This window comes from Vigna unguiculata, chromosome 4, assembly GCF_004118075.2.
Source record: "Vigna unguiculata cultivar IT97K-499-35 chromosome 4, ASM411807v1, whole genome shotgun sequence".
Lineage (NCBI taxonomy): Eukaryota > Viridiplantae > Streptophyta > Magnoliopsida > Fabales > Fabaceae > Vigna > Vigna unguiculata.
In genome coordinates, this window is record NC_040282.1 from 23,923,112 (window position 1) to 23,940,471 (window position 17,360).

Here is a 17,360-nt window from a genome sequence, read left to right on the forward strand (position 1 = left end):
CTCGTCGGAATAGACCTGCACCTTCACGCATCCATGGCCACCACTGCACCTCCATCACCAGCTCTGCAACAGCGCGCTCCCACACCACTATGCCGTGAATGCGCAACCTTCACCTAAAACCTACGACACACGACTGCACCATGACAACGAGCCATCTCTGCACCTCGCGCAACACCTGCAACCACCAGCGTTCTGCAGTCACGACCACCATAGTAGCAGCACCACCGCGTCGGAGCAGCCATCGTTAGCGGCACAGCCAAGGGAAGGAGAAGAGTGTGAGAGGAAACCCTAATTTGATATAAAAGAAGGAGAAGGCTGCCACGTGTCATCTTCTCATTGCACAGTCAAACTGGTCAACAAGTCAAACTGGTCAATAGAGCAGCAAAGCTGGTCAAATCTGGTCAAACAGTCAAAGACTGGTCAAAGGAGAGGGGTTTAATTGTAAATATTGAAATTTTTGGATGTCTCTGCAAATTTGGACTACAAGATTAAAAATGGCTTATTGAGAAAATTCATGCAAATATTATTTGTTAATAATTTATTAGATATCTTTAAATAATTGATTTATTTAATTATATCATAAATTATTAATCAAACTATATTTGTCAAATAGTTTAGATCTCTCCAAATATCTTTGAATATTTATCTTTATCTTTATTTTAAAAGATATCTGAGAGGTTTTAGCAACCGAAAAGCCCAGTCCAAATCCTATATAAAGAGACCAAGGGAGAAGTAGAGGGAAAAGAGCTCGGGACTTCAGAGTTTAGGAACCCTTAGGGGGGCCTTAATTTCGTTTCCTTTCTCTCTCTATTCTTCTTCTATTTTGCATTCATGGAGTTCTAAACTTCTTGGGTTGATTCCATTGTAATTTCTTAATTGGATTCTGAGGTTAGATCAATTAATTTTTTGTTCTTTTTATTATTGTTGAGGTTTTCATTCATCTATGTCTTTTATCTTTAAATCACGTAAGAAGTAATGATTTTAAATCTATATGCATGGTTGTCATATGTGTCCAAGGGTTTTTAAATTGAATTGAGACTTTACTTTGATTTTATTTAGAAACTTTCATATGATTAAATGAGTTTTTACCAATAATTGAGACTTTACTTTGGTTAAAGGTATTTACTCTAACTACAATTAATTGATACTTTACTTTGATTAATTAAGCTTTTTATTTGGTGAGGAGATAAAAGAATAGACATTATTAGGTATAGTAAATTTGATTGAGATTGTACTTTGGTTGAATTTACTGTGGATAATCTAAAAGTTCTCACTTTTAATTGAGACTGTACTTTGGTTAAAAGTGAGAACGCCAACAAATTAATTGAGACTTTACATTGATTAGTTTGTAAATCTATAACAATAATTAATTGAGCAATAATCTTTAGATAACCAATGATGAATCTATTTTGAAAAAGTAATGGAATCAATCTATTTTCTTTACTATTGTTTTTATTTCTTTTTTATCTTTTAAATTTTATTTCTATCTTTGTTTATCTTAATCCCCTATATTTTTTATTTTATTTGACTAACTCATTTGTATAGTTTTATAAGAACTAATTTGTTAAAAATCAATTCCGTGTTCGTTGGGAGACGACTTTAGGTTACTTTACCCTTTCTATTTTCTTGACTACTATCTTAGCAATACTGAAGTTGCTATAGTTTAGTAGTATTAATTTGATCGCTTGACGATAGCGTTATCACCTGGTTTGGGCCATAGGTGGGCTTGGGTCTTTGCCCAGGCCCTTAGTCCTGACTATCGTGGGCTTATTGTTTCTTAGGTGTTTTGGCTTCGTCAAGTCTTTTAGAGTGGTCGGTGTAGTTCGATTACTTCTCTAGTTGATTTATGTCGTCATTGTTCGCATTCTGTCCTAGGTTGGCTGTTCCTTTAGCAGCTTTGGTTATGGGTTTAGGCCGGTTAGGCCTATGTCGGCCTGAGCCGGCTACTTGAATTGTTTTCAGTATAGATGTGGTGATTGTTTATTATTATTATTTGGTTGAGTTGGCTAGATGTGGTACAAAATATATATATATATATATATATATATATATATATATATATATATATATATATATATATATATATATATATGCCATCATTTAAAAAAATTTAAAAGTATTTTCTTTGTTTTACTTGTTTGTGTTTATACGTCTGCTAGCATCACTTGACACCATCATTTAAAAAAACTTAAAAGTATTTTCTTTGTTTTACTTGTTTGTGTTTATACGTCTGCTAGCATTACTTGACACCTATTTTTAAATAATTAAAATATATATATATATATATATATATATATATATATATAAAGTGTTTAAAATAAGTGTTTAAAAAAAATAAAGACCCAAAGCTTAAAATTAAGATAAAATAAAAAATAAGGATGAATGTGCAAGATGTAAGGTTTAATTAGAAAGAGTAGAGCTGTCAAAACAGGTCATCCATCCTAACCCGGTCCATGATGGGTTAGCCACTTAGTGAGCCAACCCAACCCAACTCACTACAGGTTGGTGGGTTAAAAAGGTTGGCTCACCGGCTCACTCAATTAAAAAAATACAATTTTTTTTCTTCAGTCCATAAAAGCACTAAATTGTAGTTGTGATTAAAATGTAAATAAACTTCAATACAATCTAAAATAATGTTCAACCTCAAATACAAATCAAAATCACAAAATATTAGGTTTGCATTAGTCAACCCAATATGTTGGCTAAAAAAACCAGCCCAACCCATCCTAACCCAATATAAAAACCAGCTCAACATGGGTTTAACTATTTCAACCTAACTTGGCTCGAATCCGTGATGGGTCGGGTTGGCCTACGAGTTTTGACCCACTTTGAAAACTATAAAAAAGAGGGATAAAATTGGAATGAAAAATATAAGGATGGATGCATATAAGTCAGGTGCAAGTAGTAAATGAATGTCCAAGAGTGGAGTGTAGCGTGCAAAAATAAAACAAGGAGGGCTTCTCTCTGCACCCCATGCCTTTCTCCTATATCCCCAACAATTCTTGTTCTACCTCGCAGTTAAAAAAGTAAAAGTAACAAAGTAAAAGAGAAAAGAAACAATGTATTTGTGCATTACCTCTTGCACCCCCAAATTAAATCTCATTTTCATTTTGACCTAGCCCCTTTTTCTCTTCCTCCTCTATTCACATCGCATTAGATATATTAATGTTTATACATGTTATTAGATATTTACTACAACAAATGATGGATCAAGAATAAAAGCAAAAAAAAAAAATATCAAAATTAAAAAAAAAATGTGTTGTGAATGCCAACATCCGCTTTAGAAATTTTCTATTGTGGATGTCGACATCCGTAATGCAATTTTTCAGCAAAATATGATTTAATTTTTGAATATTAAATCACATTCATTTAATTGAAGATAAATTTACCAAATACTATATTAATGTTTATACATGTTATAGGATATTTACTACATTAAATGCATCAAGAATAAAAGCAAAAAAAAAAAAATCTATTGCGGATGTCGACATCCGCAACACAATTTTCTAGCAAAATATTTTTTAATTTTTTTTAAATTAAATCATATTAATATAATTGAAGATAAATTCACCAAATACTATATTAATGTTTATACATGTTATAGGATATTTACTATGTCAAATGAATCAAAAATCAAAAAAAGAAAAAATTAAATATCAAAATTAAAAAAAAATGTTTGTTGCAAATGCTGACATCCATGTTTGAATTGTATTGTGGCACGAATGTCGACATCTACAATACAATTTTGAAGCAAAATACCTTTTAATTTTTTAAAAATAAATCACACTCATATAATTGAAGATAAATTCACCAAATACTATATTAATGTTTATACACGTTATAGGATATTTACTACATCAAGTGGATCTAGAATCAAAGCAAAAAAAAAATTAAATATCAAAATTAAAAAAAAAAGTCTGTTGCACATGTCGACATTCGCTTCAGAAATTTTCTATTGCGGATGTCGACATCCACAATACAATGTTTCAGCATAATATTTTTTAATTTTTTAAAATTAAATCACATTCATATAATTGAAGATAAATTCACCAAATACTATATTAATGTTTATACATGTTATAGGATATTTACTACATCAAATGGATAAAGAATCAAAGCAAAAAAAAATTAAATATCAAAATTAAAAAAAAAGGTCTGTTGCAGATGACGACATCTGCTTTAGAAATTTTCTTTTGCGTATGTTGATATCCGCAATGCAATGTTTCAGCATAATATTTTTTTAATTTTTTAAAATTAAATCACATTCATGTAATTGAAGATAAATTCACCAAATCCTATATTAATGTTTATACACGTTATAGGATATTTACTACATTAAATGCATCAAGAATAAAAGCAAAAAAAAAATATCAAAATTAAAAAAAAAATCTATTGCGGATGTCGTCATCCACAATACAATTTTCTAGCAAAATATTTTTTAATTTTTTTTTAAATTAAATCATATTCATATAATGAAGATAAATTCACCAAATACTATATTAATGTTTATACATGATATAGGATTTTTACTATGTCAAATGGATCAAACATCATAGCGAAAAAAAAATTAAATATCAAAATTAAAAAAAAAAGTTTGTTGCAGATGTTGACATCCATGTTTGAATTGTATTGTGGCACAAATATCGACATCTGCATTACAATTTTGAAGCAAAATACCTTTTAATTTTTTAAAATTAAATCACATTCATAAAATTCAAGATAAATTCACCAAATACTATATTAATGTTTATACACGTTATAGGATATTTATTACATCAAGTGCATCAAGAATGAAAGCAAAAAAAAATTAAATATCAAAATTAAAAAAAAAAAGTCTGTTGCGCATGATGACATCTGCTTCAGAAATTTTCTATTGCGGATGTCGACATCCGCAATGCAATGTTTCAGCATAATGTTTTTTTAATTTTATAAAATTAAATCACATTCATATAATTGAAGATAAATTCACCAAATACTATATTAATGTTTATACACGTTATAGGATATTTACTACATCAAGTGGATCAAGAATCAAAGCAAAAAAAAAAAATATCAAAATTAAAAAAAAAAGTCTGTTGTGGATGACGACATCTGCTTCAGAAAATTTCTATTGCGGATGTCGACATCCGCAATGCAATGTTTCAGCATAATGTTTTTTTAATTTTTTAAAATTAAATCACATTCATATAATTGAAGATAAATTCACCACATACGATAATAATGTTTATACACGTTATAGGATATTTACTACATCAAATGGGTCAAGAATAAAAGCAAAAAAATATATATCAAAGTTAAAAATAAATGTGTTGAGAATGGTAACATCTGCTGTAGAAATTTTCTATTGTGGATGTCGACATCCGTAATGCAATTTTTCAGCAAAATATTTTTTAATTTTTGAATATTAAATCACATTCATTTAATTGAAGATAAATTTACCAAATAATGTATTAATGTTTACACATGTTATAGGATATTTACTACATTAAATGCATCAAGAATAAAAGCAAAAAAAAATATCAAAATTAAAAAAAAATCTATTGCGGATATCGACATCCGCAATACAATTTTCTAGCAAAATATTTTTTAATTTTTTTTTAAATTAAATCATATTCATATAATGAAGATAAATTCACCAAATACTATATTAATGTTTATACATGTTATTGTATATTTACTATGTCAAATGGATCAAAAATCAAAGCAAAAAAAATTAAATATCAAAATTACAAAAAAAGTTTGTTGCAGATGTTAACATCCATGTTTGAATAGTATTGTGGCATGAATGTCGACATCTGCAATACAATTTTGAAGCAAAATACCTTTTAATTTTTTAAAATTAAATCACATTCATAAAATTGAAGATAAATTCACTAAATAATATATTAATGTTTATAAACGTTATAGGATATTTACTACATCAAGTGGATCAAGAATCAAAGCAAAAAAAAATTAAATATCAAAATTAAAAAAAAAAAAGTCTGTTGCGGATGACTTCAGAAATTTTCTATTGCGGATGTCGACATCTGCAATGCAATGTTTCAGCATAATGTTTTTTTAATTTTTTAAAATTAAATCACATTCATATAATTGAAGATAAATTCACCAAATACTATATTAATGTTTATACACGTTATAGGATATTTACTAAATCAAATGGATCAAGAGTAAAAGCAAAAAAAAAAATATGAAAATTTAAAAAAAAAAATGTGTTGCGAATGCCAACATCCGCTTTAGAAATTTTCTATTGTGGATGTTGACATCCGTAATGCAATTTTTCAGCAAAATATTTTTTAATTTTTGAATATTAAATCACATTCATTTAATTGAAGATAAATTCACCAAATACTATATTAATGTTTATACATGTTATAGGATACTTACTACATCAAATGGATACGGAATCAAAGCAAAAAGTAGTTATATATCAAAATTAAAAGGATAAAAAAAAGACGGTTACGGATGTGGACATTTGTGTTCGAATTATGTTGCGGATCAAATGGATCAATAATCATAGAAAAAAAAAGAAATATATATATATATATATATATATATATATATATCAAAATTAAAAAGAAAAAAAGTTTGTTGCGGTTGTAGACATCTGTGTTTGAATTGTATTGTGGATGTCAACATCTGCAATACAATTTTCCATTAAAATATTTTATAGCTTTTTAAAATTAAATCACAGTCATATAATTGAAGATAAATTAATCAAATACTATATTAATGTTTGTACATGTTATAGGATGTTTACTACATCAAATGGATCAATAATCAAAGGAAAAAAAATTATGTATCAAAATTTTTAAAAAAATATGCAGATGTGCGCATCCACAACAGAAACTGTCAACACTATTCTGGATGTCGACATCCGCTTCTAATCAGAAACATATAACATATAACAACAATGTTGACGTCCACAACATATTTTTTTAGGAGAGAAAATTTATTTCTATTTTACTTTTACCGGAATTAAAGAAGGTGTTGGGAATACAGGAGAAAGACTAAAACAAGACCCAAATCAAAATAAAACACCTAAAGCTGCGAGGATACTAAAAGTTTGCGAGGGCGCAAAGCAATTTAAAACCACCCAAGCAACAAAAAACAGCAAAAATAAAGGTGTATGGAGTGTGAATAGTGAGAGCAAACATTAAAAGTCCAAAAAAATAGAAAGAACAGGAGTTCGGGGAAATAGTCGAGGGTAATGCAGAGAGTAAATAAAACAGTTCCACAGTGAAATAATAAAAACAAACATGAGTGTAGAAAATTAGAAAAATTAGAAAAATTTGGTGCAAGAAGCATAAATGTTGGGTAAGGCCAACTCATCTAAAATATAAAACGGAAATGATATTTGAACATTTTTTTTAACTTAAATTTGACATGGCTGATGTGGCATGACTTTTTCTTATTCAAACATTAACTTTTTTTTTAATGAAAGAAAACTACTGCACGTGCGGAAGTTAAATTTTTTTTTCCCCAAAAACCAAAGGACACAAAGACAGTGAGAGAAAAGGCACAATGATGAGTGTTAGTGTTAGAGAAGCAAAGAAGCAACGCAAAGAGAGAGAGAGAGACAGAGAGAGAGAGAGAGAGAGAGAGAGAGAGAAAGAAAGAGAGAAAGAGAGAGAGAAAGAGAAAGAAAAGGCAGAGAGAAGCAATGAAGTAGTGCTTGCCGGAGAACACATCGGCCACTAAAAGTCATCCACGACGAGGCTTCCACCAGTTTTGGGTTTCAATGTTGGCCGCGATTTTTTTCATACATAATAAACTCACAATTAGGTTCATAAGTGGGGAGTGCAAGAAAATTAAGTGGGGAGTTCTGTTGGATATTTTGGTTCACAGACACAGTTTTTTTAAGCAATGGAAATTTCAAATATTTTTCGATTGTGTTACAGACCCAATCACTTTATGATGTTACAAATATTTTTCCATGAAAACATAATTCGCGATTGGGTTATGTTGACGGTGAACCTATATGGTAATGCAAAAATTATGGATATTATTGGTAAGTGGTGAGTATAATACTACTTCATGGGGAGTTTTCGTGAAAACTTAAATCAAAAAAGGGTTAAAAGTGGGGACTCAAAAATAATTAGGTGGGGAGTTATGTTAAAATTTTTTGTTGACTTCAAACCAATAACAAAGTTATGCGCACCACAAAGTGATCAAAGTCACATTCGAATGCTAGATAATTCCTTCCATCAATACATAATTCACCATTGGATTTTGAATACGGTGAACCTATATAAAAATGCGATAATATGGATATTATTGGTTCGTGGGGAGTCAAGAACTCTTTAATGGGGATTTGTCATGAGTGCCGGCGACCAGAAGGGGGGTGATTAGGACTTTCACTAGAGCTGACCCTCCTACCCCAATAAACGATGATTTCATGAACCTAGCATCAGTGCCTACTACTGCAACAGGGATTGGGGTGGTCGCGGCTCTCTCCGCGCCAATCTCCTTCTGATTCGCCTCCTCTGTTCCAATCTCCTCCTCCCCCTTTCTCAATTCTATTTGTTTCCTTGATTTACTTGTTTATTTTGCATGACAAAAACAACACCAAAAGAAGATCATGAACACGAATTAGAGAATTATTGATTGTTCAATTCTTTCTTCTTTCTCTGGATGCGATGAATGAATTTTTCTTGCTTGCTTGCTATCTGGATAAACAGATGACGGTGAGGAACTGTGTTGTGCGTTAGTGAGGTGAGTTGGTTGGAGAGGATCGAGATGAATGTGTTAAATGTGTGTGGGTGTTGGGATCTATCTATGTTGCACTTACACGGACACTAGACATGATACATACATTTCGACACGAGTAGTCTCCAAAATGTAGGATAGGAGAACATTGATTTATATATTAGATCAGTATATATTTATATCTTTGTAATCATTTATAAGCGAAAAGTGGTGCTTATATAAGATTTATTCCTTATTTTTATTATCATAAACTTATGTCACAAATTTACATGTTTGAGTTTTTTAGAAAATCATTGGATTTGTGCTTATTAACATTTTATTTGAGTTATGTCAAAATTATATTAGAGACAAAAAAAATGTGCTCCAAATTGAACATTTTACTGATATGTGTGTCCTACAAGTATCGTACATATGTCTGTGTTTGATACGTATCAGACACAAGACACGTCATGTATGAGGCGTGTCCAGGCTTCATAGGCAGGGATGAATGAATACAATTAGGGGATGACGATGGAGGTGAAGAGTGGAAATGACAAGGAAGGAGATGGTGGATGGTGCTTACTCTAAGTGGATGGGTGGGGGCATGATAATGAAGCATCGATGGTGGAGAAAACCCATGTGTGAGGCTTGTAATCTGTTTAGTTAAATTAGAGAAGAATGTGAAACATGATAAGGATGGGCACGCACAATGTAGGAGATTGATAAGTCAAAGTTCAGATTCTTCACAAAGATCTTAATGTTTACCATAGTTCCAATACAAGAACCAAGAGAATCCTCTCTCTTAAAGAATGCAATACATATAATATAACTTAAAAATGTCTACAAATGTATTTGGTGCCCCTCTGTATAGGCACAATTGTTTAAGCAACCTAAGAAACCCTAAAAGAACGACCAAAGATATTGAGCCTAAAATAACTTGAAAATTAAAAATAGAAACGAACTGTTCGCCAACAAACTTACAAGATTAAAATACATTACAAGTGTTTTAAATGCTTAAAATCTATTCTATAATTATGTTTCAAGTCATGATCTTCATTTCTTCATGTCCTTTAAATAGAAAATGCTTATCCTCAAGTCTTTCTCCTATTAAATTAGGAGATAATCCTCTATCATGTCGTCCTTCTTAAAGAGAATTTATCCTCAAATTGTCACCACTTGAAGATTTCCTCTCCATTGTATTGGATAGAGAGATAATCCTCTATCATACCTTTCTTCTAGTAGAGAATTTATCGTCAAATTCGTGCCACTTGAAGATTCCTTCTCCTTAAGGTTTGTCGTGGTAGAAATAACTTCCTTCTTAAATTTCTGATTATCCTTCCATGACGTGGCTTAGTTCTTGTAGGAGCTTCTTCTCTTGAATTATTGTTCCCATGAATCTGATCAGTCTATCATCATCTTTCCCTTCTTGGAGAGCATTTAACCACGAATTCAAGAAGATCCTAGCCACAAACACAAATATAAATCAAGACACAAACCTGTTGACATGAGAAGCCAAGGTGGTATGCTTCTTGAAAATTTAATGAAGCCCTTTTGAACTATCTTGAAGTCATTACCATTGGAATGAAAACTACATTGATGAAGGAAAGAAGATTTGATGGTATTCATGTTGATCAAGGCTGGAACGTGTGCTCTCCATATAGTTACATCATTCAGAAAAAGTATTTGAAGTTTGTAATTCATATTGTAGACCTTGTAGCATTAATTAGATGTATTTGGTCTTTGTTATGTTTTTTAATCTTTTGAATGGTTTTTCAACAGGTTAAAATGTGTCTTTTAATCTGTTGAATGGTTTTTCAAGAAGTTAAAAGGTTGGTTGCAGTAGTCTTAAATTGCAACAAATTCAATCAGTTGATTTATTTTTTAATCGACTGATTTCACTTAAGTCAAGTGAAATCAACCGGTTGATTTGGAAATCAACCTGTTGAATTTCATAACAGTTTGACTATAAAAGTTGTGATTTTCGAAAGAGATGTGGGTTGATCATTTTTTAGCATGAAATTATTTTGGAAACTTGTTGAAATTCTCTCCTTCGTGATCATACAGTTTGCAACAGTTGAAGATTAATCTTGGATCAATTCTTGGAGCTCTTGGCTTCGTTTGAAGCTTGGAGAAAGTAGTTTGTGGTAGGCTGGGTTGTGCTTCCACTGAGGTTTGATCTTTCTCAAGCTTTGTGTGTGTGCCTGGTGGTTTTCCAGGTTTGCAAGCGGGTTCTTGTTGTGATGGTTTGACTCTTGTGTGATTCAAGAGTCTTTTGTGTGGTTTTAGCATATTTTTAAAGTGTAAGGGTGGATACTTTGTAAATCTTTTGAAATAGTGCAAAGTCAAGCTCAGGTTGCCTTGACAAACTGGATGTTTCTCAGGTTAGAGTGAACTAGTATAAAAATCTTATGGTCTCCTCTCTTTTCTATCCTTTCTCTCTTTCATATTCATTTTAAAGTTTCAAGAACTTATGGTTTTAATCATCTTTTTCATGTTCTTGCATGTTTTCATGACATCTGCAACATTAAGCATGTTTGCATAATTATTTAGAACTTGTCTTGATCATTCTTGTGCATTGTTCCTAGTTTAAAACTCGAATCCGCATTTCTGCATTTTTCCCAATATTTTAATCGACTATTTTTCTGTTTCAATCGGTTGATTATACCAGAAAAAAATATGTTTAGTAAAATCAATCGATTAACTCTGTTTTTGACCGATTGAAAGTGTACAATTCAGTATTGTTTGCATCCTAACTTGGTGATCTAGTTGATTCGATTAAAGGTGATTATTAACTCTCAAAGATAGCCTAGATTTTTAACTAGCCAATTCAACCCCCCTTATTGGCATTTCAACCATTTCAAAACTAACAATTGGTTTCTAGAGCTAGTTACTTGAAATTTGCTCAAGTAAGGTCCTAAATATGTTTTTGAACTACTTCAAATGGATGAAAACAAGTTACCCTTTGTTGAAGGTGCCTCAATTCATAGACCCCCTATGTTTAGTGGCATTTTAATTACCAATTTTGGAAAATTAGGATTAAAATCTTTGAGTCAATAGATCAAGAGAGATGGGATGCGATCATAAATGGATCATATACTCCTAAACATATTGTTCATAATGTGCAGGTTGATAAGCCATGGAATAAATGGACTAAGGACGAAAGGAGGAGATCTCAATATGATTGTAATGCAAAGAATATCCTTACCTCATTTATCAACATGGATGAGTTTTTTCGTGTTTCACAATGCAATAGTGCCAAGGAAATGTGGGAGGTTCTTGAAGTGACTCATGAAGGAACCAATGATGTTAAGAGAGCAAGGAAGCATGCCTTGATTCAAGAGTATGAGCTATTCAAGATGAAACAAGGAGAATCTACAACGAATGTGCAAAAGAGATTCACTCACATAGTCAACCATCTCCTGGGTTTGGGTAAGGAATTTGAGAAAGAAGAGTTAAACATCAAGGTGCTAAAATGTCTTGATAGATCTTGGAAACCAAAGGTCATGGCTATCTCAGAAACAAGAGATCTATCCACTTTGACTACAACTACATTGTTTGGCAAGCTTAGGGAGCATGAGATTGACAAGCAAAGGCTTAATGAGCTTGAGTCAAGTGAGAAAAAGGTAAGGAACATAGCCTTGAAGACTAGCACCAAGAAGAATGAGGAACCTGAGGATGAGGTGGCTAAATCAAGTGAAAGTGAGAACTTGAATCACCTTGTCAAAAGGTTTGGTAAGTATCTCAAAAGGAAAGGTAGCAAAGGTAATCCCAAGAGGTATACTTCCAAAGACAATGAATCAAACTCTTCTAATTTTACTTGTTATAATTGTGGAAAACAAGGACATATCAAAATTGAATGTCCAAATGCTAACAAAGAAAAGGAGAAGAATGTTGATAGGAAAAAGGAGAAAAAGCCAAAGGAGAGACGTGCATATATTGCATGGGAGGACAATTATGATTCAACAACAAGTAGCTCCTCACAAGATGAGAGTGAAGAAGCCAAATTTTGCCTCATGGCTGGTTATGAGTCATCCTCCTCAATCCAAGTAAGTTCTCTAGATAAAAATTACTATAATCAATTGTTACATGATTTTGAAGAGTTGCATAATGAAGCAAACAAGAATTCTGCATTAAACAATCGGTTGAAAGGCTTAAACAACTGGTTGGAAAACAGAGTTAGCCAACTAGAAAAAGAAATAGTTGATTTAAAAACTGATTTTGAGCATTTAGAAATGATTTATTATAATTCAACCGACTGTTTTAGAAATCAACCAGCTGAAAAACCCTGTGAAAATTGCACAATTTTGAAAAATCAAGTGAAATACCTTATAAAGACATGTGCAAGGTTCACAAGAGGGGAAGCAAACTTAGAGGTTGTTCTTGGTTCTCAAAACTGTGTGTTTGGCAAAGTTGGAATTGGTTACAATCCCTCTTTTTTAAAAGAAAACCAAGTTCTCTAGTTTCTTTTCAAAAAAGTAAGCCAAGTGACATGCCATTCATTTCATGCAACTACTGTATGCAAAAAGGCCATGTTATTAAGAATTGTCATGCTAGAAAATATGATGTTCCTAAAGGGGTTATGAAATGGATCCCAAAAGGATCTAAAAAGGTGTAACCATGATGGACCTAATCTATTAAAGGGTACCAAGTAATCCAAATCTATTTTGTAGGTCATAAAAGGTGATAAGAAAGATTTGTGGTACCTTGATAGTGGCTGTTCAAGACATATGACAGGAGATAAGACCTGATGAGATGCCTTTAACCAAGGGACCTAAAACAAGAGCAATGGCTAGGAGGATACAAGAGGAATGGGCCTCTAATGCACATACAAGGCCAAAGATGAACTTCACATGGGCCAAGGAAGATGTGAAGACCTAGCCTAGGACTCTTTGTTTGCAAATATTAGAATAGGGTTTATTTTTGGGTCATGTATTGGGCCTTGGAGGATTTTGGGGCCTTGAAGAGAATTGGACCAAAGAAGAGTTGGGCTTGAAATTGGCCCAACAAGAGGGAGAGCGCATTTCAAGAGGATCTAGATCCTTCTTGCTCAAAGTTTGGTCAACAAGCTTCTCTTATGCGCCTAGAAGCAAGTTCCTTGTGACTTGCTTAGGTGGCAAGTCACACTTGCCTCATGCTCTCTTTTTGGCTCCAAATACCACATTCTAGATCCTTTTTCCCTCCATTTTTCTAGACCACTTGGCTCTCCTTTTCTACTACAAATAGAGACCTTAGGACCCTTGTATTTTAATTCATGAATGTAGTAGAGAAAATCTATTGAGATGACTCCAAACTCCTCTCTTTTTGTGAATCAACTTAGGCTAGAGTTCTCCTTCTTGGTTTCCTCTAGCCCACTTCCTTGAGTGTTGGCCCAACCTCACTTGAGAGCTTCTCCAAACACCATTGCCACAACACTTCTTCTCTTATCTTCTAATTTCCGCACCTTCATCCTTCTCCATGGAAGCCTCATCAATTCTGCATGGCTTCTCCTTGGCTGCCTTACTCTTGAAGATTGACTCATCAAGACCAAATTTACAAAGTTGGAGTTGAAGGAGGAAAGGTTTGTAGCCTATGGAGACAACAACAAAGGAAGAATCCTTGGAAATGGATTTATAGGTAATGGATCCTCTTTCAACAATAAGAATGTGCTGCTGGTAGAATGATTCAAACACAATTTGATATGTATAAGTCAACTATGTGATAAAGGCTTTAAAGTTATGTTTGAACCAAATAATTGTTTGATATATGATGCATGTGGTAGTATTATTTTGATAGGCATAGGAGACTTTGTCACATACACATGCAGCATTTCAATCGGCTAAATCGAAAACAGCTACTTGAAGGACTACCAAAACTCAAGTTTGAGAAGGATAAAGTGTGTGAAGCATGTAAAAAAGGAAAATAGACCAAGGTCTCTTTTAAACCCAAAAATTTTGTTTCAATTGAAAGACCTTTAGAGGTGCTTCACATGGATCTATTTGGTCCATCTCGAACTATGAGCCTTAGTGGCAATCTTTATGCATTAGTCATTTTTGATGATTTCTCTAGGTACACATGGACTTTGTTCTTAGCTTCCAAAAATGACACTTTTCATGCCTTGAAAAGACTTGCCAAGATGCTTGAAAATGAAAAGAGTTTCAAGATAGTGTCTATTCGAAGTGACCATGGTGGGGAATTCCAAAATGAAAAGTTTGAACACTTTTGTGAAAAGCATGGCATTAATCATAATTTTTCTGCACCAAGAACCCCACAACAAAATGGTGTTGTTGATAGGAAAAACAGGTCAGTTGAGAAACTAGCTAGAACTATGTTGAATGAAAACTCACTAGCTAAGTATTTTTGGGCTGATGCAATCAACATTGCTTGCTATGTTTTAAATAGAGTGTTGATTAGGCCAATTTTGAAGAAACCCCCCTATGAGCTTTTCAAAGGGAGGAGGCTTGTTTTAAGTCACCTAAAAGTATTTGGATGTAAATGTTTCATCTTAAATAATGACAAAGAAAGTCTTGGTAAATTTGATGCAAAAGCAGATGAAGGTGTTTTTCTAGGCTATGCTACACAAAGTCATGCATATAGAGTCTATAATAAGAGATTGATGACTATTGAAGAGCCTATGCATGTTGTATTTGATGAAACTAACCCAAAGTTGCAAGATCAAGTGTAAAAGAATACAGATGAAGAAGATCTACTGCAGGAGCAGATTTCTGCTGCAGAAAAGCCTTCTACTACAGGAAATCAATCGGCTGAAAAGGAAAAATAGTTGATCAAAAAGCTGTAGACAGCAACTTGCCTAAGGATTGGATCCAGCCTAAAGGTTTATCAAAGGACAACATCATAGGTGATATCAAATAGGGAGTATATACTAGACATAGAATTGTATTTTGTGAACATGTTGCTTTTGTATCTCAAATTGAACCTAAAAATGTGAATGATGCTTTGAACGATGGTACTTGAATTGTTGTTATGCAAGATGAACTCAATCAATTCACAAGAAATGATGTGTGGTTTCTAGTGCCTAAGAGTGATGATATGAATATAATTGGAACTAAATGGATTTTTAGAAACAAAAATGGATGAAGATGGTAATATTGTAATGAACGAAGCTAGGCTAGTTTGATTTTGATGAAACATATGCACCTGTAGCTAGGCTAGAAGCTATGAGGTTATTGTTAGCATATGCATGCATGTGTAATTTCGAACTTTCTCAAATGGATGTGAAAAGTGCATTCTTGAATGGTTTCTTAAATGAAGAATTGTATGTATCACAACCTCCTGGCTTTGAAGATCACCTTTATCCTAATTATGTCTTCAAATTGAAAAAAGGCTTTATATGGTTTAAAACAAGCACCACGACAGTGGTATGAGAGGTTAAGAAACTTTCTTTTATCTAAAGGATATGCTAGAGGTGTTGTTGATAAAACACTTTTCATTAAGAAGCATGCAAGTGATGTAATACTTGTTCAAGTATACGTAGATGATATAATCTTTGGATCAAATAATAACTTCATGTGTGAAGAGTTTGTTGCAGCTATGCAGGGAGAATTTGAGATGTCTACGATGGGTGTGCAAGCCTACTTCCTAGGGATGCAAGTGAAGAAACTCAAGCATGGGACATTTTTAATCCAGTCAAAATATTGTTTTGATCTACTAAAAAAGTTCAAAATGGAGGATTGCAAAGAGGCTGCCACTCTAATTGCTACAAACTGCCTTATAGATGCAGATGAAGCTAAAAACCAAGTTGATTCAACCAAATATAGAGGGTTAATTGGTTCCTTGCTATATCTAACTACTAGTAGACTGGATATACAGTTTGGTGTTTGCTTGTGTGCAAGGTTTCAATCCAATCCAAAGGAATCGCACTTCAATGCTGCAAAACGGATTCTCAAGTATCTGAAAGGGACAACAAATGTTGGATTATGGAAAAGCACAAGTGGTACATGCCATCTACGTGGATCAAGCCTAATCTCATGGAATAGCAAGAAGCAAGCATGTGTAGCACTCTTTATAGCTGAGGCTGAGTACATAGCAGCTGGACATGCATGTGCTCAAAGCATATGGTTGAAGCATCAACTTATGGATTATGGTGTAAAGCTAGAGAAGGTACCTCTTTATTGTGATAATACAAGTGCAATCCAGCATTCTAAAACTAAACACATTGAACTCAGGCTTAATTTCATAAGAGATCATATTCGAAATGGTGATATTGATATCATATTTGTGAAAACTGAAAACAATTGGTGGATTTATTCACTAAACCACTTGCACGTGATAGATTCAATAAGCTTAGAACTGAATTAGGTATTCTTGACATGAAGAATGTATGTTGATATCTGTTTGGCTTGTTAATCTTATTAGATCATGTGTATATCGCATTTAAAGTGGTGAAATCTGCATAATTTGAAAACTGCCAGTATTTCAGTTAGCTAAATTTGCAATTTCAACACATAGATTTCATTTAAAATGTCAAAATCTGCATAATATGTGTTCTGGAACTGTTTCAATCTGCTAAATCTCACAAAACAACACATATATTTGATTTAAATTGGTGTGGTGTGAATTTCGTGAAATGTTAACTTTTTAGTCAGCTAAAACTGCAAATTTAACACATACATTTCACTTAAAACTGTCATTACACCAAAAATAATTTTTTTGGTTCAGTTTTAGTCGACTAACTCTGT

General features: G+C 32.7%; 1 protein-coding gene across 1 annotated transcript; it reads left to right on the forward strand.

Moving 5' to 3' along the window:
• Positions 1 to 16,344: 16,344 nt before the first annotated feature.
• Positions 16,345 to 17,078, forward strand: LOC114180622 (uncharacterized mitochondrial protein AtMg00810-like). The gene is made up of 2 exons (XM_028066925.1): positions 16,345 to 16,723; positions 17,038 to 17,078. The coding sequence occupies exons 1-2, from the start codon at positions 16,345 to 16,347 to the stop codon at positions 17,076 to 17,078; spliced, it is 420 nt and encodes a 139-aa protein (XP_027922726.1).
• Positions 17,079 to 17,360: the final 282 nt, after the last annotated feature.

Coding starts and splice junctions, on each gene's coding strand:
- LOC114180622 (XM_028066925.1), top strand. CDS start 16,345: ATGGAGGATTGCAAAGAGGCTGCCACTCTAATTGCTACAAACTGCCTT. Junction 16,724..17,037: donor CATAGCAGCTGGACATGCAT/GTGCTCAAAGCA, acceptor TAATCTTATTAG/ATCATGTGTATATCGCATTT.